Here is a 27,644-nt window from a genome sequence, read left to right on the forward strand (position 1 = left end):
CCTATAAATTTTTGTCAGTAAATTATTTATCTGCATTCCAGTTTCGCATAGCTTTTTGTTCCAGATACTTCAACATGTAAATTCAGCATTTCTTGTCAACTCCAGCTGCCTTTCCACATTACAAGTCTTTTGTGTATTTTGTTTACCTCATGTATTGATATGTGCTTTGGATTGCATTCCTTTTGAATATTTTCTATCAACTTTCTGTCACTTCTTGTTTTTTTGTTTAATAATATTTCAAAGTAATCACTCCAGATGTCTAAAATATCTTATCTTCACTTTTCATGTCACCTTTATCATTTCTGATATTTACCAAAATTATTCTTACCGAATTCTTCCCTGGCTATTGTATTGTTTTGCTTTGCTTTCTAACATTTATCTGTGTATTCTTTCAAAGTGTCAAACTTACTTGCCAGGTAATTTTCAGTATGATTTCTTCTTTTCCACGACTGCCTGCCTCTTTAACTTGTTGTGTTCCCCATGAAGTTTGGATTTCTTTATCCTTCCAGATGACCTCATTACATTTATCTCTGACTGAGTCAGTCAGTTTTCTTTCTTTCTTTCTTTTTTTTCTCCAGAGTATGCCACTGAGTCTCCAAGGTTTGATTCTTTGTGTTAAACTTTTTTTTTTCTCCAATAGTATTTGTGTATATGAGCCTACAGTTCACTTCTGAAAGCTGTTCTACTTTGATTCAGTTTAAACTTTCTTATACACTTTTCTTATCAATATGATATTCAATTTTATCCTGCTTAGAACTAAATGATGATCGCTTACTCTTCTGTCCTGAATCAGCATGAAGATATCTCTGTCAACTGTAACATAGTCAATAAGTTTTTTCTTATTTCTTGTGCCTTCTTTCGATGTAAATTAATGCACATCTTTGTGCTGGAACATGCTATTAGTAATGGCTAGTCAATGATCTAAAGAGTAACTTAGCAAGTATTTACCATCATCCCAATTTTCTTTTCATTTTTCAAAAACATTTCTGTGTCTTGCCATTTCCTACTCTGCTCTTTAGATCACCAAGGATTAACTTTGTGTGTGTATGTGTGTGTGTGTGTGTGAGTGAGAGAGAGAAAGAGAGAGTGAGTGAACTGCTTTCTCTGATGACTCTAATTCCTCCACTACTTCCTTAGTGGAACTCCTGTGAGACTTGGATTGGATATTAGTCATATAAAGATAAGACTAATATCCAATTCCCCATGTTGATTTTGCACACTACTTGATATTGTCTGCCATTCTAGAAAATGATCTTTTGTGTTTAATACTATAGCTACTCCTTTCCCTGATCATTATTGAATGAATAGAACACCATATATTTGTCACTTAAAAGAATCTCACCTATTTTTGTCTTCTTTCCTTTGGTAACATTAATTATGCCAATGTGGTACTTTTCTAATTCTTCTTCCAGTTCGACTTCTTTTTTCAGTGATATTTCTTAAATTGTGGTGCTTATTTTGAATTATCCTGATGCTGAGTTGAAGTTTGTTCCAGGAGCTGACTCTTCACTGTTTGTCCTAGTTCCCTGATAAAAATAAGATGGGGAGATATTATTTCCCCTGGTGATGCTCCAGTCATGATATTTCATTGTGTTGTACTAACGTGTTTGTTTTTGGCTTAATCCCAAATTTCCAGTCAGGTCTCTCATTTATTGAGTGGTCAAATAGATGTGTACTAACAGAGTGCACCATGAGATGGCAAGATTGGACATTAGGAAGACAGAAGAGGACAGAATTCCCAGTTGGTTTCTTTAAAATGGTATGTGTTAGCCTCCTACCAGTTATGTCGCTTTGACCTTTAAGCAAATGAAAAATAGTGATGTATAATGTCAATGTCATATGTAAATAAAAGCACAGATGTTGAAGAAGATGTTTACCCATATGTTGCATATCAGTAGCTTGATCAGCATTGACATTCTAAATCTATAACCCAAAAACAATAAACAATAGTATCATCTGATGGAAATGCAGGTATGGATTCCTGAGATCTGTACTCCCATTCTTCTGGATTTTATTCTCCTGACTAAGCTTTCTGAATATTGCAATATAGAATTTTCATACCTCCATATTTGAGAATTCTGCATTTCAGATTTCTGATATATGTTTTCCTACACTAATGCTCAAGATATATTTATGACTGCATCCTACATGTTATCCATTTAAGCACAGAAAAGTTTTAAATTAAATTGCAAATAGGTAAGCAAGTGTGGACACTGTCACTTATTGCATATTGAATCTGAAAAAACACAACTCTTTTTGCTTTTTTTACCTGTGACATTGGTAGCCTCCTTGAATACTACCTCCACTTGTTTAGTTTGTTCTTAAATAATTGGTTTCTGTAATAAAGTGGCAGTTATTGAAAACCACACTATGATGTTGCTGGACTTTGCAAAGACATTTGACAGTGGATGCCTGTTACATAAGTTGGACAAATGGGGATGGATTTGAAGCTGGAGATATAATCAGAGGGTGGATGATGGCCAGGCATCAGAGAGTAGCGTATAGTGGAAGTGAATCAGAGCAAATGCAGGTGAGCTGTAGTGTCTGAGAGGGCTCTGTATTACGACTACTTCTGTTTCAAATTAGTAGATTAATGATTTTGAATATGATTAGAAGGAAAATATCCAGCAAGTGTAAAGAATTTCATAAGGCATATTCCTGAACTATTAATTTCTTTTTTGTTGTTTTAACTTTCAGTTACCTTTTACCCCTGAAGATGTAAGTCAAACGACTTACGAAACTTGTCGGGTTTTATTTCTTTATTGTGCTTTTAGCTTAATAAAAAAAATGTGGTCCAATTACCAGAATATGCCTTATGAACTTCTAAACCACAGAAACCACCACTTACAAAAAAAAAAAAAAAAAAAAAAAAAAAAAAAAAAAAAAAAAAAACTGTGTAAAAAATTGTCAAGTTGTGCTTTGAGATTAAGAAACTACAGGCCGTGTATTACCCTATATGGACTGAATTTGACAGAAAAAATGCCATGGTTATTTAGGGATAAGTGAATAAAGTTAAAGTTCAGTGCACATATTACAGAAGTGGGAAAAATAGCTGAAAAGATGATTTGGATGCTAGAAAACACAGTGATGAGTAGGGATAAGGAAACTCTTATCCCTTCTACAGGGCTTTGATGCAGGAACATCAGGTTGATTTAGTTCACCTGGGTTTATTGGGGGATGTGGAAGTGGTTGAGAAGATTCAGAGGTTTACTAGTTTTTGGAATGCTCCATATGAGGATAGACTGAAATTCGTGGTAACAAAGTTTAGCCAATATGTGAGAAAGAGGGGATAGAAACATATAGGGTACTATTGGGATGATTGAAGGAAAGAACAAAAAAGGAAGACCAAACACAGAATGGGGCGATGATATTGTCAAATGCTGTGGAAACTCTATACACAAACTGAGTCATCTTGCACAAACTAGAATGCAATGGAAGAATCATATCAAGCTGGAATCAGACACCTATGGGCATTAGACCCATGGTTGTTGTTGTTGTTGATGATGATGATGATGATGAGATTACTATTGGGATTTTATAGAGTAGGTGCTAAAGAAATCTTCCAGTGTAACTGAATGAGAGAGAGACAACAGTCATCACTGTAAATTTAAGAGTGTCATTATGTAATTGTGTAAGGATTAGATGTTTTTGTTTGAAAAGTGATGATGCACTGGTAAACAGGTTTAAGGAGAAGTATGATAGTCACTATATCAATAATAGTTAGCATTGGCTTCCTGTGATGAATATTCAGACTCAGTGGAGATGCCTCATCATCATCAAATTCCTGCCATGTACCCTCAGTGGTGTACAGGATATGATAATACTACATGAAATATTTACATCATTACTAACTTCCCATCTACAATTTTCCTCCAAATCAGTCTATTACTTGTCAAGACTCCAATATTATCATTATCAGATCTTATATTTCTATTGTCTAAGGCACATTATACCCTATCAAACCACCTATATCTTGGTCTTCCTCTGGGTCGCTTTCCTCACCCATTCTGTTTAAATGACCATACCACCTGAGATTAGATCTGCTAATGCATTCCTGGATGGTGACAACATCAAGTTCTTTCTAATATCCTCGTTTTTAATATGATATTGCCATTGATGCCATCTATTCACACCTCTAATCTTTCTCAGGACTCTCATATCTAGTCTTTGGTCAAGTGTTTTACTTCTGACCCACCTCTCAGATCCATAAGTTAAAAATGGTTTGAACACTGTCCTGTATACAGCTAATTTAGTGTTCCGACTAATTTCTCTATTATTCCATATTAATTTATTCAATCGGCTTCCTACTATACCAGCTTTATTGATTCTGTTGTCTATTTAATTTACCATTTTCACTAAAAATTGCGCCTAAGTAGGTGAAATGTTTTACTTGTTCCGCAGGTTCTCCGTTCGCTATTGCAGTTAACATTTTCAACAATTCTGCCTATTTTCATTGTCTTTGTCTTTTTATTGCTGACCTTCATACCATATCTATTACACAGTTATTCAATTTAGTCAAGGAATCTTGCAGACTCGTAGTGGATTTATTAATAAGATTGATAAGTATAATATCGTCTGCATAAAGCAAAGAGCTGACATTAATATCTCCAATTTTGATATCACGTTTAATACCACTTTCCTTCATAATGTGATCCATATAGATAATGAATAACAGAGGGATAATGTACATCCTTGTCTCACACTAGATTTTACATTAAACCATCTTCCTGTACTTTCTTCAATTCTAACTGCTGACTTACAACTGAAATAAAGACTAAGTATTCTTGATATTACGCTCCATTGACACCATTTAACTGCAGCGTATTGAATAGCTTCTCTCTTGGCACCTTGTCATATGCCTTTTCCAGATCTACAAAACTCAAATAGAGATCATTGTTATATTCCCATGATTTCTCCACTATTTGTCGTGAAGTGAAGATCTGATCCTGACAGCCTCTATTTGGCCTGAATCCAGCTTGTTATTCACCAAGCTTTTCTTCTACAATTCTTCTCTACCGTTTCTCAAGTATACTTGCATATATCTTATCAGGAACACTCAGTAGGGAAATACCTCTGTAATTCTCACATACAGTTTTATTTTCTTTTTTATATATGGGTACTATTAGAGCTCTACTCCAATCATTGGGAATTCGCCCCTCTGTCCTGGCCCTCTGAACTATGCAGTGCAGCCACTGCAAGACTTTTATACCACCATACCTCAGCATTTCTGGTCAGATATCATCTACTTCTGCTGCCTTTTCACATTTTAACCTTTGATGACTTTTTCTACTTCAAGTATGGATATATATTCCTGACTGTATGCCTGTTGAGTGTTTTTATCGCTGTGCTATCACTGCTTGTTTCATTTAGCAATTTCTCGAAGTAATTTCTCCATACTTCAAGGATATCTTTTTCTCCCGTTTTCATGTCACCTTTTCATCTCTAACTCCTTTTACAAGTCTCTTTCCTCCATTTCTAAGCTTCTTCAATAACCTCCAAAATATTTTCCCACCTTGATATTTATTTTCTATGTTCTTGCCAAAGTCCTGCCATGACTTTTGTTTAGCTAGTTTTACACAGTGTTTAGCTTTCTTACATTTGTCTCTGTATTCTGTAAGAGCACAAGCTGACTAATTTGCCAGAAACTTTTGATATGCTTTCTTCTTTTCCTTCACTGCCTCTTTAACTTCCTGTATCCACCATGGAGTTCTCATTTTTCTATCCTTGCAGACAACCTCACCACATGCCTCTCTGGCTGAATCAATCAAGGTTTTCCTCAAGGCTTGCCCATGAATCTCTAAAGTTTGATTCCTGTTCTCAAACTCTTTAATTTTTTCTTCAATAATCTTTATATACTTTAGTCTACACTTTTCATATCTGAGAGCTGCTCAACTTTTATTCGCTTTAAAACTTTCTTACATGTTATTCTTTTCAATGTGAAATTCAATTTTATCCTGCTCAAGACTAAATAGTAATCAGTTCCAATTTCAAATCCTCTGTACACTCTGGTGTGCTGCACCAGGGAGAAAACATCACTATCAACAATAACATAGTCAATGAGACTTTTCTTATTCCTTGCCTCTTCTATCCATGTGAATTTGTGCACATTTTTCTGTTGGAACATGGTGTTAGTAATAACCAGTCCAGAAATCCAACAGTATTTTGCTATTATTATTAACTTTGCTCTTTTCTCCAAATTTTTCCAAAATATTTTTGTATGTTTGACAATCATTTCCTACTCTGCTTTTAGATCCCCAACAAGGACCAACTTTTCCTTTTTCATTGTATCAGTTGCTTTCTCTAAAGCCTCAAAAAATTCCTCCACTTCTACCTTAGTAGAACCTTCTGTGGGACCATAGTCACAAATTAGTCTCATTGTCCAGTTCCCCATTCTGATATTTGCCCACACACTCTACTTGAGACTGCCTGCCATTCAAGAAGATTAGCCTCGTATTTAGTGTTGAATACAATGGCTGCTATTTCTTTTCCTTGATTGTCATTGCCTGAATATATGATTTTGTACAGAAAGATCTCACCAGTTTTTGTCTATTTTGTTTCAGTCACCCCTATTATGTCGATCTGGTACTTATCTAATTCCTCAGCTAGCTCTATTTCTTTGCAATTCAGGCTTCTTATGTTGATAGTACCAATCTTTAACTCTGGTGATGTTGAGTTGGAGTGTTTTTTCAGATCTGTTCCAGTAGCTGACTTTTCGCTGTTCACCCTGGTTCCCTGGTGAAAACAACGGGCACCTTGTTTAACCAGGCGACGTCCCAGCCAGCATGAAATTTTGTCATGTTGTATCATCATTTTATAATTTGGTTTAAGCCAATAAGAATTACAATTTGGTCGACTAAATCCCAATTTGCCAGCCCTTCCTCGTTCGTTCAGTATCCATGTAGATACCCAACAGGGTGCACCACGAGAAGGTGAGGATTAGACATTAGGTCAGAAGCCCTGGTCGATTCTCCGCATTCCTTTAAAGACGATGTGGAGGTCTCCTCTCAGTTATACAGCTTTGACCCTTAAGCACTCCCTATCTAATAATAATAATAACAATAAAGTTACATTTCTTATCAACTACTTCACTGGAGTGTTCTTTTTCATGTAAGATTGCAATACCATCTACAGGACTACTGGTGTATCACATTCCTCAAAATCTCTTGTGAATTTTTTTGGAACGAATACTTTTCCTCAGATCACATTGATGATAATTATCTTGTTTCCAAATAGTGACTTTCATGCTTCTTGAACGATATAGAATAGTTTCTCTCAAGCATTTTATCTTAGAATATTTTACAGAAACCTGTACTATTGAAAACCCGTTGCCTTATTTTTATATATATTTAATTAATTTTAATTCTGAATATTATTAATCACATTTCTTGCTTGCAATTTGCATATAGATGCATGTTCATACAGATAGTGAAGAGGAGCAAGGAAGGAAACGGCGACATGATGGTACAGGTCACAGTGGATCTGAAAAAGAAGAGTCTGATGATGACCGACCTCGTAAAAGAGGACGGCCAAGACTTATTCCTCGAGATACAATTAAGGGATTTACAGATGCAGAAGTTAGAAGGTACTTTATGAATGCCAGTCATTTTCCAATTTCATTGTTTTATATCTGTGACAGCTCTCTTGAATATTAACATTTAAATAATAAATAAATAAATGGACATGATATAATTATTTTTAATGTTTATTAAAATTGATTTTTTATTGATTGTCTATAAGTTATATGCTTCAGGAAACAAAAACTCACTTCATATGGAAGTGAGTTTTTGTTTAAAAGAGTACCATTGGAGATGGGAATTTGTTGGATTTTTTTTTTTTTTTTCGTCTCCAATTGGTTAGACTATAATAAATTTAGTTTAATCCTTTATCTAAGTGTAAGCAAACAAAGTTTGCACCTGAAGTATCTTCAGGACTGAAGCAACTCGTTGTAAAGGTGGACCTAGCTCTCATCACTCCTTGTCTCAGTATCTCCCATAATGCAAAGCACATCTCCTTGTGGACATGTATAATGCTATGCATTAAGGTAAAGGCCACTACTCAGACCAGTTTCGACCTTTATTGAGGTCTAGAATTTATTATAGTCTAACCAAGTGAAAAAAACTTCCAACATCTTTCTCTAAATCCAGAGTAATTTAATAATAAGGTGGTACACCTTTTGGCAACTCGTATAGTTAAATATGACTTCTCCATTGCTTCTGCCTTAGTATCACTACCTCTGGGTCTGGCTCCCACTGACTAGACCTCAATAAAGTTCGAAACCAGTCTGGGTAGTGGCCCTTCCCTTAATGCATAGCATTATACATGTCTGCAAGGAGATGTGCTTTGCATTATGGGATATACTGAGACAAGGAGTGATGAGAGCTTGGTCCACTTTTACCACGAGTTGCCTCAATCCTGAAGATACTTCAGGCGCAAACTTTGTTTGCTTACACTTGGATAAAGGATTAAACTAAATTTATTATAGCGATGGGAATGGATAGGTGGTTGTCTTTGGATTTCTTAGAATTACTGATTTTTCTGATAGTTACTTATTGGAAATATCACCAGAAAATACATGTTCACACAGATCCTGCAGTAATCAGATCACAGTATTAGGAAGGAGTAGCACAAATTAGTGAAAGGCATGTGGGCCTTACTTAAAAGTCTCATATACTAAAAGTCAGTTATATGCTCTATACATATCAAGAGCAGTTACATAGGTTTCTCTTAGCATTTTCATCACATTTATCCAAAGGTTAAGGCATAATCAAGATCTTGCTTACATGATCATTAGTAGAACCTATATTAATAATTATTATTAATTAATAGATTTCGGTACAAATTGATTGTTGATGAATTTCACCAATTTTATAAAAAAAAAAAAAAATAAAATAAAATAAAAAAAATCAAAACAAGAACAATAGAACAGTAATGTAATGCAGTGGTAAAAATTTATTATTAGTAATCAACTAAATATCTGCTGTTGTTTATCCTGTATCAGGCTACAGAATAAATACCCATAGAAGAGAAGAATATGAAAGGAGAGAGGAAGTCAGCTATTGAGCATTAAAATGTGTGGAAATTTCTATGCTCTACACATTTATTATTCGACATATCAGGACCAGATGACATGGCATCCAAATTGATCAGAATTATTTGTATATAGCTAATGTTGCAAAAGAACCAAAGGTGAAATAGTTGAGTAACTCAGTGATCATTTTGCAAACATATACCATCCAGGTGGTGATATTGCAGTGGCATATGTGACATTAACCGATGGGATAATAGAGATTAATGAATTGGAGGTGCTTTAGAGCAGTGCTTCCCTAACTGTGGACCATGGTTCCCCCTTGGGGCCATAAGTTTTGTTGAGGGGACCATGAAATAATGAAAACAAATTTAAAATGTTTTAAGACTAAGTAGTTCTTTTTTTAATCTTAAAAGAAAAGTATTTAATTTCTATTATTTATTATTTCTTTTTTGTTATTTTTTATATTTTAATGGAAAGGCTCCAGCATTATCAGATCTTATATTTCTAAGGCTCTTTTTACCAGTCAATCCACGTATATCTTGGTCTTCCTCTGAGTCTTTTTCCTGCCAACCTGGCAGAGAACACTTGTTTTGCTAATCTTTCCTCTCCCATTCTATTTAAGTGACCTTACCACCTGAGATTAACTCTGCTAATATATATTCCTGGATGCTAACAATGTCAAGTTCTTTCCTAATATCCTTGTTTTTTAAATGTTATTACCATTGATGCCATCTGTTCACGCTCCTAATGTTTCTCAGGACTCTCACATCTGTAGTTTCTAGTCTTTGGTCAAGTGTTTTATTTCTAACCCAGCTCTCAGATCCATAAGTTAAAACTGGTTTGAACACTGTCTTGTAGCTGAAATGCTACAAGATATACAGCTAATTTAGTGTTTTGACTAATTTCTGTGTTATTCCCTATAAATTTATTCAGTTGACTTACTATCATACAGGCTTTGTTGATCCTGTTGTCTGTTTCCATATTTAATTTACCGTCTTCACTAAAATTTGTGCCTAAGTAACTGAAATGTTTTACTTGTTCTATAAGTTCTCCATTCACAATGTAGTTGATATGATATTTTCAATGTTTTTTCTGCCTATTTTCATTGTCTTTTTCTTTTTAATGCTGACCTTCATAATGTATCTATTACAACAATTATTCAATTTAGTCGGGGACCCTTGCATACTTGTAGCAGATTTATTTAGAAGTATAACATCATCTGCATAATGCAAAGAGCTGACATTGACATCTCCAATTTTGAAATCAGGTTTAATACCACTTTCCTTCATAATGTGATCCATATAGATAATGAATAAAATAGGAGATAATGTACATCCTTGTCTGACACCAGATTTAAAATTAAACCATCTTCTTATACTTCCTTCACTTTTAACTGCTGACTTACAACTCAAATAAAAACTAACTAAATATTGCTTGATATAATGCCCCACTAACACCATATAACGTAGCATTTTGAATAGCTTCTTTCTTGGTACCTTGTCATATGCCTTTTCCAGATCTGTAAAACTTATATACAGATCTTTGTTATGCTTGACTTTCATGATTTCTCAACTATCTGTCATAAAGTGAAAATCTGATCCTGACAGCCTCTATTTGGCCTGAATCCAGCTTGTTCTTCACCAAGCTTCTCTATCACAATCCTTCTCAACACTTTCTCAAGTATACTTGCATATATCTTACCAGGAACACTCAATAAAGAAATGCCTCTGTAATTCTCTCATTCAGTTTTATTTCCCTTTTTATATATTGGTACTTTGACAGCTCTACTCCAATCATCTGGAATTCGTCCCTCTGTCCAGGCCTTCTGAACTATGCAGTGCAGCCACTGTAAGACTTTTATACCTCCATACTTGAGCATTTCTGGTTGAATTTCATCTACTATTGTTGCCTTTCCACATTTCAGGCTTTTGATAGCTTTTACTACTTCAAATATGGATATGTATTCCTGACTGCATGCCTGGTCCATGTTTTCTACCACTATGCTATCATCACTGCTTGTTTCATTTAGCAATTTTTTGAAGTAATTACTCCATACTTCAAGGATATCTTTTTCTCCTGTTTTCATGTCACCTTTATCATCTCTAATGCCACCTTCTTGATATTTATTTTCTATGTTCTTACCAAAGTCTTCTCATGACTTTTGTTTAGCCAGCTTGACACAGTGTTTCTCTTTCTTACATTTGTCTCTGTATTCTCTAAGAGCACAAGTAGACTTATTTGCCAGTAACTTTTGATATGCTTACTTCTTTTCCTTCAATGCCTCTTTAACGTCATGTGTCCACCATGGAATTCTGATTTTTCTATCCTTGCAGACAGCCTCACCACACACCTCTTTGGCTGAATCAGTGAGTGTTTTCTTCTGGGCTTTCTACTGAATCTCCAAGGTGTGGTTCCTGTTCTCAAACTCCTTCATTTTTTCTTCAATAATATTTGTGTATTTTAATCTACATCTGAGAGCTGTTCAACTTTTATTCTCTTTAAAACTTCCTTACATGTTTTTCTTTTCAATATGACATTCAATTTTATCTTGCTCAAGACTAAATGGTGATCACTTTCAATTTCAAATCCTCTGTACACTCTGGTGTCCTGCACCAGGGAAAAAACATCACTATCGACAATAACATAGTCAATGTGACTTTTCTTATTTCTTGCCTCTTCTTCCCATGTGAATTTGTGCACATTTTTATGTTGGAACATGGTGTTAGTAATAACCAGTCCGTGTCCTGAGAAGAAATCCAATAGATATCTGCCATTATTATTAGCTTTGCTCTTTTCTCCAAATTTTCCCAAAGTATTTTTGTATGTCTGATAATCATTTCCTACTCTGTTATTTAGATCCCCAACAAGGACTGATTTTTCTATTTTCATTGTGTCAGTTGCTTTCTCTGAAGCCTAAAAAAAATAAAATAAAATAAATAAATAAATAAAATAAATAAAATAAAATCTTCCACTTTTACCTTCGTTGAACCTTCTGTTGGACAAAGTCTCATTGTCCAATTCTCCATTCTGATATTTGCCCACATCACTCTACTAGATATTGCCTGCCATTCAAGAATATTAGCCTCATATTTAGTGTTGAATACTATAGCTACCCCATCTTTTCCATGATTGTTATTTCTGAATATAACATTTTGTATTTATTACTTTGAAAGATCTCACCAATTTTTTTGTTTTTTGTTTCAGTGACCCCTATTATGTTGATTTGGTACCTATCCAATTCCTCAGCCAGCTCCATTTCTTTGCCATTCAGGCTTCTTATGTTGATAGTATCGGTCTTGAACTCTGGTGATGTTGCATTGGAGTGTGCATTTTTGAAAATTATGGAGATAACTACCATGTTTGAATAAAAACTTTAGTTTTATATAACTAAAATCTACATTCGACCTTTATGTCAACGTCATCTTCTGGAGCATACAACTATACACAGAAAACAAGCTACACTACAATCAAACTGGTTTGTTAAAGATACTGACCAACCATTAACAATTGTTGGCCTGACCTTTTGGTGGTTGGCCGGGGGGGGGGGGGAATTATACATCAATGCTAGAGTCCTATTATTAGTGTTATCTGTTGGTTGTAGAAATACATTGGGCGCAACAACAAGTATCTATCTATATACATATATTAACATCATGATTGTACTTTTACATTGCAGCCAGTTGTTATGGAATGATTTCTAATACTAGCTGAAGATTGGCTAGAGTCCTGACTTATGCTGAATTTTATATATTAGGTAGGCTAAATGTGTGCGATCCAGATCCTTGGAATCTTCATGCCATCTTTGTTTTTGATATTTGGGTGGTTTATCAGGATTTCGCAGGCTTCCTTAAATATCCTTTCATACCAGGTTTTTGTGTGGTGTAAAGAGTGGGTGCTTTTCCAGTTGATTTGGTGTAAGGTATTGAGCGCAGGTTTGAGAGGCCTGCTTCACCATAATGGTTATATTTAACGTGTCTAATGTGTTCTTTCTTGCGTATAGGGATTGTCCATCCTGTTTCACCAATGTACGGTAAGTTACAGGTGCAGCGGATGCAATAGACTCCAGGATGTGCTAATGGGAGGAGAGGATCCTTACAGGAGTTGAATATGGTTTTAAGTTTAGTGGGTGGTTTAAAGGTGGCATTGAGGTTATAATGTTGTAGGATTCTGTTGATTTTTTCTGATAACCCTTTAATGTATGGGATGGCTATGGTTTTACTGTAATCTAGATTAATTTTTGTTGTTGTTTTATGGAGTATTTTAGTAATAGTATTTTTGTTATAGCTATTATTTATGAATGTGTTGCTGATGATTTTTAGTTCTTGTTTCAGGGCTTGCTGGTTAGAGCAAATTGTTGTAGCTCTGTTTTTAAGGGTGTTAATGACTCCATATTTTTGTGATGGGTGCTGGTATGAATTAGCATGTATGTATTGGCCAGTGTGTGTCGGTTTTTGGTAGACCATGAAGGATAGACTGCCTGAAGGAAGACGTGTGACTAGTGTATCTATTAACGGGAGCGAATTTTGATTTTCGATTTCGATGGTAAATTGTATGCATTCATTTTATTTGTTCAGGTGGCTAAGGAATGTGTTTAGCGTTTGTCGCTCGTGCGGCCAGATTGCGAACACATTGTCAACATATCTAAGCCAGACTGTCGGTCTTAGCGTGATGGAATCAAGAGCCCTTTGCTCAAAGGTTTCCATTTAGAAGTTAGCGATTGTGGGGGATAGTGTTGAACCCATGGCTGTACCTTCTTTCTGTAGGTAAAATTTGTTTTGCCACACGAAGTAACCGGACTGTAGTACATGGGCAAAGAGGGCCGTAACATAAAGTTTGAAACGTCGATTGTAGATTTTAGTTATATTAAACTAAAGTTTTTATTCAAACACGGTAGTTGTCTCGATAATTTTCAAAAATGCATTCGGATCACCATGTAAGCTTAAAAGAAAGGATTCAGATCATCCATGGAAATGATACCCGACAGCGCTGCAATCGCTATGGTAAGTTAAAGATTTGTATTTCCCTCTTGCTCAATTGGCTGGCCATTTTAAAGAGATGCAGAGACAATAACCTTATTCCTATCTGCATCAGGCTAAAAAAGAAATTTACGTCTGCTAAGGCACTCCGTATTTATGACCGCACAGAAAAAGCAATGCTCAGAGAACTGATTTAAACAGCCTGCCAAAACCTAGCTACAACACAAAAGCTGGTTTCAAAATTGCAATCCGAACTATCAAACTATATTAATCCAGATATTCTACAAATACTTGAAAGAATTACTGATAATTCGGCTAAATATACCTTGGAAAAGAATAAAGAAAAACTCGAGCAGATTCCACAGTTTGAAACAACAGAAAAATATGGCAGCCAATCACAGGAATCTATCCAATCAGAAGACCTACTCCCTGCCAACAATGAACAACAAAAAAGGGAGACAAGGAGCGACCAACCACCGGAAAGCGAGAACCATGTGATCAACCTATCAGGCCACACCCTGAACAATGACAAACTTATGCTACTGAATAAAGGACTTAACTACGCAATAGCACCTAAAAAGGTAAACAAATTGGATTTTATCTACCACATAGAAAGAGGCATCAGGTCCCTACCTAACAATATAGCAGATAAAATACGACTAGAAACTAGTAATGTTCTGAACACTAAGAAAACCATACAGAACAACCTCACAAAAACAGAACGAGCAACAATTAAGTCATTAAAAGCCAAACAAAACATAATAATAACGAAATTGGATAAAGGCAATGCCACCGTCTCCCTTGACAGGTCAACATACGTACTTCAAATGAATCAACTAGTAGCCGATAACAACACATATAAGCTGGTAAATTATAACCCAACAAAAAGGATAAAACAGAGAAACTACTCAAGTCCGTCACTTCTTGGCCACCAGACACTGTTAAAAAACTCAACCCCCCCAGAATATATGTGGTCCCGAAAATACACAAACAAAATGTATTCCTTCGACGAATCGTGGAAGGAATAGACAGTCCCAATTACCACTTAGCCAAGAAATTACCAACAACACTGAAGGAGTTGGTAAGTTATTCCCCCTCCTACATAAAAAACACACAACACTTTATAAACAAAATTAGAAACATAACACCCGACAAAGATGACTTATTAGTCAGTTTCGACGTTTCTGCCCTTTTCACTAATGTCCCCATCAATGACATAATTCTACTACAGAACAAATTTCCGCCTGAGATTACGGCCCTTTTTGCCCACATACTACAGTCCGGTTACTTCGTGTGGCAAAACAAATTTTACCTACAGAAAGAAGGTACAGCCATGGGCTCACCACTATCTCCCCCAATCGCTAACTTCTACATGGAAACCTTTGAGCATAGGGCTCTTGATTCCGCCACGCTAAGACCGACAGCCTGACTTAGATACGTTGACGACGTGTTCGCGATCTGGTCACACGGGTGACAACCGCCAAACACATTCCTTAGCCACCTGAACAAACAACACGAATGCATACAATTTACCATCGAAATCGAAAATCAAAATTCACTCTCATTCCTAGACACACTAGTCACATGTCTTCCTTCAGGCAGTCTATCCTTCACGGTCTACTGAAAACCGACACACACACACTGGCCAATACTATACATGCTAATTCATACCACCACCCATCACAAAAATATGGAGTCAATAACACCCTTAAAAACAGAGCTACAACAATTTGCTCCAACCAGCAAGCCCTGAAACAAGAACTAAAAATCATCAACGACACATTCATAAATAATGGCTATAACAAAAATACTATTAATAAAATACTCCATAAAACAACAACAAAAACGAATCTAGATTACAGTAAAACCATAGCCATCCCATACATTAAAGGGTTATCAGAAAAAATCAACATAATTCTACAACATTATAACCTCAATGCCACCTTTAAACCACCCACTAAACTTAAAACCATATTCAACTCCTGTAAGGATCCTCTCCTCCCATTAGCACATCCTGGAGTCTATTGCATCCGCTGCACCTGTAACTTACCGTACATTGGTGAAACAGGACAGACAATCCCTATACGCAAGAAAGAACACATTAGACACATTAAATATAACCATTATGGTGAAGCAGGCCTCTCAGACCACACACTCAACACCTTACACCAAATCAACTGGAAAAGCACCCACTCTTTACACCACACAAAAACCTGGTATGAAAGGAAATTTAAGGAAGCCTGCGAAATCCTGATAAACCACCCAAATATCAACAACAAAGATGGCATGAAGATTCCAAGGATCTGGATGGCACACATTCAGCCTACCTAATATATAAGATCCAACATAATTCAGGACTCTTGCCGATCTTCAGCTAGTATTAGAAATCATTCCATACCAACTGGCTGGAATGTACAAGTATAATCATGATGTTAATATATGTATATAGATAGATACTTGTTGTGCCCAATGTATTTCTACAACCAACAGATAATACGAATAATAGGACTCTAGCGTTGATGTATTTTTTTATTTTATTTATTTTTTTTTATTTTTTTTCCCACCAAAAGGTCAGGCCAGCAATTGTTGTAATGGTTGGTCAGTGTATGCTCTAGAAGATGATCTTGACATAAAGGTCAAATGTAGATTTTAGTTATATTAAACTAAAGTTTTTAGTCAAACACGGTAGTTCGGTAGTTGTCTCCATAATTTTCAAAAATGCATTCGGATCACCGTGTAATCTTAAAAGAAACGATTGAGTTGGAGTGTGTTTCAGGATTTGCTCCAATAACTGACTTTTTGCTGTCACCCTGATTCCCTGGCAAAACAATGGGAGCCTTGTTTAACTGGGCAAAAAAAAAAAAAAAAAAAAAAAAAAAAAAAAAAAAAAAAATGCATGAAATTCTGTCATGTACCATCATTTTATTTGTGGTTTAAGCAAATAAGAATACAATTCAGTCAGCTAAATCCAAAATTGCCAGCCCATCCTTGTTTGTTCATTATCTAGATAGGTAACTAACAAAGTGCACCACAAGAAGGTGAGGATTGGACATTAGGTCAGAAGCCCTGGTCTGTTCTCTGCATTTCTTTAGCTATGCAGTGGTCTCATCTGCAAGTATGCAATGAGCATTTTGCTTATTAGAGGGCCGAAGTGGCTTGAAAAAGTACTATGTTTGGTAAGCATAGAAGAGGAAATTGATTAAACAAGTTTACATATTGTAGTAAATATGAAATCCATCCAGAAAAGGTTGTAAAACTTTCCTGAATCGGATTCACATCTATGTTCACAAAAGAGAGGCAATGTATATTTGCATACTCCACCAGAATTTTTTTTTTTTTTTTTTTTAAGGTTGCCTGAAAGTGAATTAAAGAATTAGGCAGCCCCAATCATGCTATGTGCTTTAATTAGCAGATTTAGACAAAAAAAAAAAAAAAAAGGATGTATTTTATCTCCATACTTGTACAGCGAATACATTTTAAGAATGGCAGGGCTGGAGCAGTCTCCAGTTGGAATTAAAATTGGTGGAAAAAGAGGTATGCAGATGATACCACCTTGCTAGCAGAATGCAAAGAAGATTTGAATGAACTTATTATGAAAATTAAAGAAGTGCTAAATATGGTCTTAAACTTAACCTCAAAAAGACAAAAGTTATGGCAACATGTGAACTTAATGATTTTGAAGTAGATGGGGAGAAAATGGAAGCAGTTAACAATTTTGTGTTCCTAGGATCCTGAATTGATAACGATGGTTATTGTACCGAAGAAGTTAGAAGAAGGTTATTACTCGGGAAAAAAAGCGATGACAAATTTAATCAAGATCTTGAAAGATAAAGATATTAGCCTCACAACAAAAATCAGAATCATGAAAGCAATGGTATTCTCTGTGGTGCTGTATGGATGTGAAAGTTGGACCCTGAGAATGAGTGAAAAATGGAAGATAGATGCATTTGAATTATGGGTTTGGAGACGCTTACTAAGAATACCATGGACTGCAAAGCAAACCAATAAATCAGTGATAGACAGAATAAAACCAGATTGCTCCCTTGATGGAAGCAGGAGAAGAGGAAGACCAAGAATTAGATGGCTGGACGGAGTTAAAGAAGCAACTGGAGTGCACTTGGAGGCTCTGAAAGACATGGTCAGGGACAGATCGGAATGGAGAGTATATGTTCGTGGAGTTGCCAGGAGTCGAAAACGACTTGATGGATCATAACAACAACAATATATATATATATATATATATATATAGGGGTGCTTAGTGTTCAAAGCTTTATAACTGAGAGGAGACCTCCACATAACCTTTAAAGGAATGCGGAGAACTGACCAGGACTTCTGACCTAATGTCCAATCCTCACCTTCTCGTGGTGCACCCTGTTGGGTATCTACTTGGATACTGAACGAATGAGGATGGGCTGACAATTTGGGATTTAGTCGACCAAATTGTATTCTTATTGGCTTAAACCAAAATACAAAATGATGGTACAGCATGACAAAATTTCATGCCGACTGGGGAGTCGGCCGGTTAAACAAGGCCCATTGTTTTCACCAGGAACAGCAAAAGTCAGCTACTGGAACAAATCTGAAAACACACTCCAACTCAACATCACCAGAGTTAAAGATCAGTAATATCAACATAAGAAGCCTGAATGGCAAAGAAATGGAGCTACCAGAGGAATTAGATAAGTACCAGATCGACATAATAGGGGTGACTGAAACAAAAAAGACAAAAACTGGTGAGATCTTTCTGAGCAATAAATACGAAATGTTATATTCAGGCAATGACAATCAAAGAAAAGAAGGAGTAGCCATAGTAATTAACATAAAATATGAGGCTAATCTTCTTGAATCGCAGGCAGTCTCAAGTAGAGTGATGTGGGCAAATCTGAGAATGGGGAACTGGACAATGAGACTTATTTGTGCCTATGGTCCCACAGAAAGTTCCTGCTAAGGTTGAAGTGGAGGGAATTTTTTGAGGGTTTAGAAAAAGCAACTGACGCAATGAAAAAGGAAAAGTTTCGACCAGAAATGCTGAAGTATGGTGGTATAAAAGTCTTACAGTGGCTGCACTGCATAGCTCAGAATGCCTGGACAGAGGGACAAATTCCCGATGATCGGACTAGAGCTCTCATAGTACCCATATATAAAAATGGAAATAAAACTGAATGTGAGAATTACAGAGGTATTTCCCTACTGAGTGTTCCTGGTAAGATTTATGCAAGTGTACTTAAGAAACGGTTGAGAAGAATTGTGGAAGAAAAGCTTGGTGAAGAACAAGCTGAATTCAAGTCAAATAGAAGCTGTCAGGATCAGATCTTCGCTTTACAACAAATAGTGGAGAAATCATGGGAATATAACAAAGATCTGTATTTAAGTTTTGTTGATTTGGAAAAGGCATATGTCAAACTGCCAAGAGAGAAACTATTCAATACGCTACAGTTATATGGTGTCAATGGGGCATTATATCAAGCAATACTTAGTCTTTATTTGAGTTTTTGTCAGCAGTTAGAATTGAAGGAAATACAGGAAGACGGTTTAATGTTAAATGTGGTGTGAGACAAGGATGTGCATTATCCCCTCTGTTATTCATTATCTATATGGATAACATTATGAAGGAAAGTAGTATTAAACATGATATCAAAATTTGAGAGATATTAATTTCAGCTCTTTGCTTTATGTGGACGGAGTTATACTTCTGAATAAATCTGCTACAAGTTTGCAAGATTCCCTGATTAAATTGACTAACTATTGTAATAGACATGATATGAAGGTCAGCATTAAAAAGACAAAGACAATGAAAATAGGCAGAATTGTTGAAAATGTTAACTGCAATAGCGAACGGAGAACCTGTGGAACAAGTAAAACATTTCAGCTACTTAGGCACGATTTTTAGTGAAGATGGTAAATTAAATATAGAAATAGACAACAGAATCAACATAGTGGTAAGGTAGGAAGTTAATTGAATAAATTCATATGGAATAAGAGAGAAATTAGTCAGAACACTAAATTAGCTGTATATCTTGTAGCATTTCAGCTACATGACATGTTCAAACCAGTTTTAACTTGTGGATCTGAGAGCTTGGTCAAAAGTAAAACACTTGACCAAAGACTTGAGACTGCAGATATGAGAGTCCTGATGAAAATTAGAGGCGTGAACAGGTGGCATCAATGGCAATATCATATTAAAAACGAGAATATTAGGAAAGAACTTGACATTGTCAGCATCCAGGAATGTGTTAGCAGAGCTAATCTCAAGTGGTATGGTCACTTAAACACAATGTCTGAGGAAAGATTAGCAAAACAAGTGTTCTCTGCCAGGTTGGCAGGAAAACGACCCATAGGAAGACCAAGATATAGGTGGATTGATATGGTACAATGTGCCTTAGACAATAGAAATGTAAGATCTGATAATGATAATATTGGAGTCTTGACAAGTAATAGACTGATTTGGAGGAAAATTGTAGATAGGAAGTTAGTAATGATGTAAATTTTTCATGTAGTATTATCATATCCTGTACACCTATTGAGGGTACATGTCAGGAATTTGATGATGATGAAGATGCTTTATGCAGATGATGTTATACTTCTAAATAAATCTGCAACATGTCTGCAAGATTCTCTGACTAAATTGAATAACTGTTCTAATAGATATGGTATGAAGGTCAGCAATAAAATGACTTAAGACAATGAAAATAGGCAGAATCGTTGAAATGTCAGCCATGTTGTGAACAGAGAACCTGTGGAACAAGAAAACATTTCAGCTACTTAGGCATGATTTTTAATGAAGATGTAAATTAAATATCGAAATAGACAACAGAATCAACATAGTGGTAAGGTAGGAAGTTAATTGAATAAATTCATATGGAATAAGAGAGAAATTAGTCGGAACACTAAATTGGCTGTATACAAGACAATGTTCAAACCAGTTTTAACTGATGGATCTGAGATCTGAGTCAGAATTAAAACACTTGACTAAAGACTTGAGTCCACAGTTATGAGACTCCTGAGAAAGATTATAGGTGTGAACAGATGGCATCAGTGGCAATATCATATTAAAAACTAGGATATTAGGAAAGAACTTGACATTGTCAGCATCCAGGAACGCGTTAGCAGAGCTAATCTCAGGTGGTATGGTCACTTAAACAGAATGAGCGAGGAAAGATTAGCAAAACAAGTTTTCTCTGCCAGGTTGGCAGGAAAACGACCCAGAGAAAAATCAAGATTTAGGTGGATTGATACGGTACAAAGTACCTTAGACGACAGAAATATAAGATCTGATAATATTGGAGTCTTGACAAGTAACAGACTGATTTGGAGGAAAATTGTAGATAGGAAGTTAGCAATGATGTAAATTTTTCATGTAGTATTATGATATCCTGTACACCCCTTGAGGGTACATGGCAGAAATTTGATTATGATATATATATATATATATATATATATATATATTAAGATAATGAGCAGTTATATTATGTTTTGTTTAATTTTCTATGTGTGTGTTTAGTTAAATATGCTAGCATAAATACTCTTTTCTCTCCTATCTTAGGTTTATTCGTAGCTACAAGAAATTTCCTGCTCCATGGAAAAGGTAATAACCACAACCTTAAATTTCTATTCATTAAATTAAAGATATTCAATTAAAATTTCATATATTTAATTAATAAAATGTTTTTCCAGTTTACATGTAGTACCATTAACTGTGCACCTTACATATAAAAAAAAGTCTTACTGAAAATAAAAAACTATTCCCAGATTCTCCTTAATTTAATTAGATCTCTTAGATTCTTAATAAATGTCCAACTTATTCCAGTTGAAATGTTTTATTGCCATTAGGTATGCACCTCATCTAAGGAATAGTTAATTAATTCTAATAGAAAAGAAAATTGTTATCATCTATCCAGTATATGACCCTTCTGCTTTAGGAGTCCTGAAATGGTTAGATTTTCCAGATTTAACTTGAAGAAACTTTATCTCTTTCAGAATCTTGGCCACTTTGATGTCTGTATGACCATCTTAAATGCAAATGAAGTTATAGAAATAAATATCAATCAATTTAGAAAGTAGATTAGAATATTTTAAGTTGAATGTGTAATTGTGAGAGCATGATATGGTATACACGTTAGGTTACAAGTTAGGATCTGGGGTCACAAACACTATTAAAATCCAGTTGGAATTAAACAGAGAAAAGGTAGTTAAACTGATTGTGTATATTCATTTTGTTCCAGTTATATCAAAAATCTTTGAGTGGAGATAAAATCATAATTTACTTTTTTGAGATCCATATTAGATAAAGTAGAGAATCTTGTCTTCTTTCTGACCCAATCAACTTTCATCTTATATGAAAAATGCAATTTACTGCCTTTATGCTAGAACAGTGGTTCTCAACCTTTTATGCATCACGTATCCCCTGGAAATGTGTATATAACCGTAACCCTTGTATAGATAGATAAAACTATAGTTATAGTATAACATTGGGAATAAAATAAAATGTGTGTTTAAAAAAATAATAAAATAAATATGTATATATATATATATATACACACATACATACACATTAAATTTTGTATTCATAAATTACATATATCGATAAACACAAAGAGTGACATAAACAATTTAACAAATCTTATAAAATTATAAACACTTTACTGAGTAATTAGTGAGATGGTTGTGCACATTCACTCACTTAGAATAGATGTTTTGACTGGGTGATCAACTGTTTGGGTAGGTTCAGCTCTCAGGTAGGGAAGGGGAGGGAGGATTGACATACGTGAACTACAGCACTGTGCTTCATCACTCCATTCTCAGAAATTAATTGGTATCAGTATTGCCAACTTAGCAACTTTGTTAATACATCTAGCGACTTTTGAGCTCTCACACTGTACTCCCAAAAATTTTACCACGTAACATACCGGGATTCCCCCCGCTGGAAAAAAAATTGGGGTGTTAGTCTCACACTAAGCAGTGCAATTACTCTTGCACCTAAATTGCAAAATACATTTTCTTTTAGAAAGAGAGTTGCAAAAGGAATTAAAGATTATAAATGAGACATGAAAACTGGAGAAAATTTAGATATCTTCTATGTATGGAGTAATTACTAACACTTACCAGGCATGCAATCAGGAATATATAAGAAAAAAAGCCTTAAAAGCTTGAAATAAGGAAAGGCAGCTGGAGTAGATGATATTACCAGAAATGCTCAAGTACGGAGGTATGAAAGTTTTACAGTGGGTGCATAGCATAGTTCAGAAGGTCTGGACAGAGGGGCGAATTCCAAATGATTGCAGTAGTAGAGCTGTCATAGTACCCTTATATAAAAAAGGAAATGAAACAATGAGAATTACAGAGGTATTTCTGTACTTAGTGTTTCTGGTAAGATTTATGTCAGTATACTTGAGAAACGTTTGAGAAGGGTTGTGGAAGGGAAGCTTGGTGAAGAGCAAGCTGGATTCAGGCCAAATAGAGGCTGTAAGGATCAGATTTTCACTTTACGACAAACAGTTGAGAAATCATGGAAATTTAACAAACATCTGTATTTAACTTTTGTAGATCTGGAAAAGACATATGAAAAGTGGCCAAGAGAGAAGCTATTCAAAATGCTACATTTGAATGGTGTCAATGGGGCATTATATCAAGCAATACCAGATGGTTTAATGTTAAACTATCTGGTGTCAGACAAGGATATACATTATCCCCTCTGTTATTTATTATCTATATCAATGACATTATGAACAAAAGTGGTAATATCAAAATTGAAGGTGTTATCTTAGCTCTTTACTTTATGCAGATGATGTTATACTTCTCAATAAATTTGGTTCAAGTCTGCAAGATTCCCTGACTAAATTGAATAACTGTTGTAATAGATATGGTATGAAGGTCAGCAATAACAAGACAAAGACAATAAAAATAGGTAGAAACACTGAAAATATCAAGTGCATTTTAAATGGAGGACCTATAGAACAAGAAAAACATTTCACCTACTTAGGCATGATTTTTAGTGAAGATGGTAAATTAAATATGGAAATAGACAACAGAATCAACAAAGCTGGCATGGTAGGAAGTCAATAAATTGATATGGAATAAGAGAGAAATTAGCCACATAGTCGTAACTAACCAATTTTAACTTATGGACCTGAGAGCTGGGTTAGAAATAAAACACTTGACCAAAGACTAGAGACCACAGACACGAGAGTCCCGAGAAAGATTAGGGGTGTGAACAGATGGCATCAATGGCAATATCATATTAAAAATGAGGATATTAGGAAAGAACTTGATATTGTTAGCATCCAGGAATGTGCTAGCAGAGCTAATCTCAGGTTGTATGGTTGCTTAAACAGAATGGGGAAGAGGAAAGATTAGCAAACCAGGTTTTCTCTGTTAGGTTGGCAGGAAAAAGATCTAGAGGAAGACCAAGATATAGGTGGATTGATACAGTAAAAGTGCCTTAGAAGACACAAATATAAGATCTCATAATGTTGGAGTCTTGACAGATAACAGATTGATTTGGAGGTCGATAGGAAGTTAGTAATGATGCAAGTTTTTCATGTAGTACTGTCATGATATACTGTTTTTCTTTTAGCTATCTGAAGTTAAAGGAGAGTTTGAGGAGAAGTAGATTTTATGTATAAAAGACCTGCAAATTTCAAATAGTGTGCATGGGTGTATGTATACATACACAAAGAACTGGTTTACAGATCTTAAAATTGTCACAAGCAATTTGAAGATGTAAAAATAATTTCCTGTGAAATTGCTATTTATCAACAAATCAGTGATAGTGTGTTTATTTCATTTTTCATTTTATATATTATTTTTTTTTATCCAGTATTTATGCAATCTGGATATAAAATCAAGAATAGTTATTGAATTTTTTTTTTTTTCTTATTGATGGGATGTTAAATTTTTTTGCTTCTATATTCATAACAAAAAAAATGTATTGTTTCAGTATGAATCTAGTTTGAAGCTGTTTTAAGTGTGGATATGTTATTTCAAGCTCCTGTAAGATAGGTGATTTCTTTTTTGTTTAGTGAGTTTTTTTTTTAATTAGTGTATTTTAAGAATATATTATTGTGGTTTTTAGTAGATGTATTGCATTTAGAGTATTTTCTGATGTGTACCCTCAAAGGGTGTTCAGGCTACTATGATAGTACTACATGCAATGGTGGCCGGCGAAAATTTTAAGTGGGGGTGCTGCATATACAAAATAAAAAAATAATAATAATTTAAAAAAATCTTTTTTTCCTAATCAGTAACCAATTTATCAATAAATAAATTTACATATTAAAAAATTGCTTTATTAAAAATATTTCACCCTCACCATGAACAAACACCAGTAATAAAAGTTTCGTATCTAACAAAAATAATGCATAAGCATACGATAATTAGCTCCTTTGAGCAGCGTCGGAATGACTTGTAACTTGCAATCACAAGCACAAATGAATATCTGAATATCGGCAAGATGGCTGCATTTGGCCATACGCGATAATTCTGACACTGCATTAGATCACAGTGTATTTGTTTCATGTAACGATAATTGAAAAATATAATTTTCATATTTTCAAGTGACGCTCATCATAATTCAGCCTTGTATCTATAATAAATAAATAATTACATGTTATTTTAACAAAATAAGATAAGGTTTGCAAAATATAGTTCACCCTCACCACGAACACGCACTAATAATGAAAGTTTTAGTATCTCACAAAAATAATGCGCAAGCATACAATACACTGCTCATTTGAGTGTCGGAAGCGTGTAATCACAAGTGCAAACGAATATCGGTGAGACTGGCTGCAATTGGTCGAAAGTGATAATATCAATACTGAGTTAGATCGCAGTGTATTTGTTTTTCGTAATCTAAAGCGTTAATCGAACAATTCCAATTATTAACTATTCAATCACTGTCGAAACATAAGCTGTAACCTTTAACATATTGTTTTCTTTTAGGCTTGCACGGTGATCCGAATGCATTTTTGGAAATTATGGAGACAACTACCGTGTTTGAATAAAAACTTTAGTTTGCTATTACTAAAATTTTACAATTCGACGTTTCGACCTTTATGTTAAGGTCATCTTCTGGAGCGTACAAATATACACAGGAAACAAGCTATACTACAATCATACTGGTTCGTTAAAGACACTGACTAACCGCTACCACAATTGTTGGCCTGACCTCTGGTGGGGGAAAAAAAAAATTATACATCAGCGCTAAAGTCCTATTATTTGTGTTGTCTACTATATACATATATTAACATTATATTAACATCATTCCAGCCAGTTGGAGTGGAATGGTTTCTAATAATAGCAGATTGGCTAGAGTCCTGACTTGTGTTGAATCTTTCAAATTAGGTTGGCTGAATGTGTGCCATCCAGATCCTTGGAATTTTCATACCATCTTTATTGTTGATATTTGGGTGGTTTATCAGGATTTCGCAGGATTCTGTTAAAAATGCATTTAACATGTTGTATTGCATTTATATAATGTTGTAAGTATTGTTATTATTTATAAACACAAACAAAATTTAAATTTTTCATTTTTTCCTTAGGAGTGCTGCAGTGTCACAGTGCTTATGTATGGGTCGCCACTGACTATATGAATAAGTTTCCATTAATATTAATCTCTATGAACAATTTTCTTCCAAATTAGCTGTTACTTTTCAGAATTCCAATATTCTCATATCTAATATTTCGCACTTCTGAGTGAATCAATCTACTAGACCTTGGTCTTCTTCTGGTTCTCTTTCTTGCCATTTTGTCATCAAACACTTGTTTTGCTAACTTTTCTTCTTCCATTCTGTTTAAGTGACTGTACTGTGTTTGATTAGCTCTGCTAACACATTTTTGAATGCTAGCAATGTCAAGTTCTTTCCTAATATCCTCGTTTTTAATATGATATTGCCATTGATGCCATCTGTTCATGCCTCTATTGTTTCTCAGGACTCTCATATCTGTGGTCTCTAGTCTTTGATTAAGTGTTTTTATTTCAGACTGAGCTCTCAGATCCATAAGTTAAAATTGGTTAACACTGTCTTATATACAGCTAGTTTAGTATAATAAATTTAGTTTAACCTCCCTATCAGCCGATGTGGATGAAATAGTGACACCAAATTGCACTTCTTATCCATATTATTCAATGGGTGTTAGAGCTTTGTATCCAGATTTAGCTGAACGTCTATAGACGTCGTGGGGGGGTTAATCCTTTACCCACATGTAGGCAAACAAAGTTTGCACCTGAAGTAGTTCAGGACTTCAGGTGCAAACTTTGTTTGCCTGCACTTGGGTAAAGGATTAAACAAAATTTATTATAGTCTAACCAAGTGGAAAATAAATTTCCAACATCTTTCTCTAAATCCAGAGTAAATTAATAATAAGGTGGTACACCTTTTGGCAACTCATATAAGTAAATATGACCTCTCCATTGCTTCTGCCTTAGTATCACCACTTCTGAGTCTGCCTCCCACTGACAAGACCTCAATAAAGGTCGAAACTGGTCTGCATTGTGGTCCTTCCCTCAATGCATAGCATTATACATGTCTGCAAGGAGATGTGCTTTGCATTATGGGAGATACTGAGACAAGGAGTGATGAGAGGTTGGTCCACCTTTGTTACGAGTTGCCTCAGTCCTGAAGATACTTTGTTTGCCTATACTT

General features: G+C 35.0%; 1 protein-coding gene across 2 annotated transcripts in view; it reads left to right on the forward strand.

The window, feature by feature from the left end:
* Positions 1 to 27,644, forward strand: part of Chd1 (chromodomain-helicase-DNA-binding protein 1) — a 557,090-nt gene that overhangs the window by 313,315 nt on the left and 216,131 nt on the right. For both annotated transcript variants that reach the window (XM_090402402.1, XM_090402403.1), the window contains exons 25-26: positions 7,407 to 7,582; positions 21,548 to 21,589. In XM_090402402.1, coding sequence (XP_090258528.1) covers positions 7,407 to 7,582; positions 21,548 to 21,589 — 218 coding nt within the window. The remainder of the gene's footprint in view (positions 1 to 7,406; positions 7,583 to 21,547; positions 21,590 to 27,644) is intronic.

Source organism: Typopeltis vanoorti, chromosome 13 (genome assembly GCF_054136105.1).
Source record: "Typopeltis vanoorti isolate ZY-2024b chromosome 13, IOZ_Tvanoo_1.0, whole genome shotgun sequence".
In the NCBI taxonomy this organism is placed as follows: domain Eukaryota; kingdom Metazoa; phylum Arthropoda; class Arachnida; order Uropygi; family Thelyphonidae; genus Typopeltis; species Typopeltis vanoorti.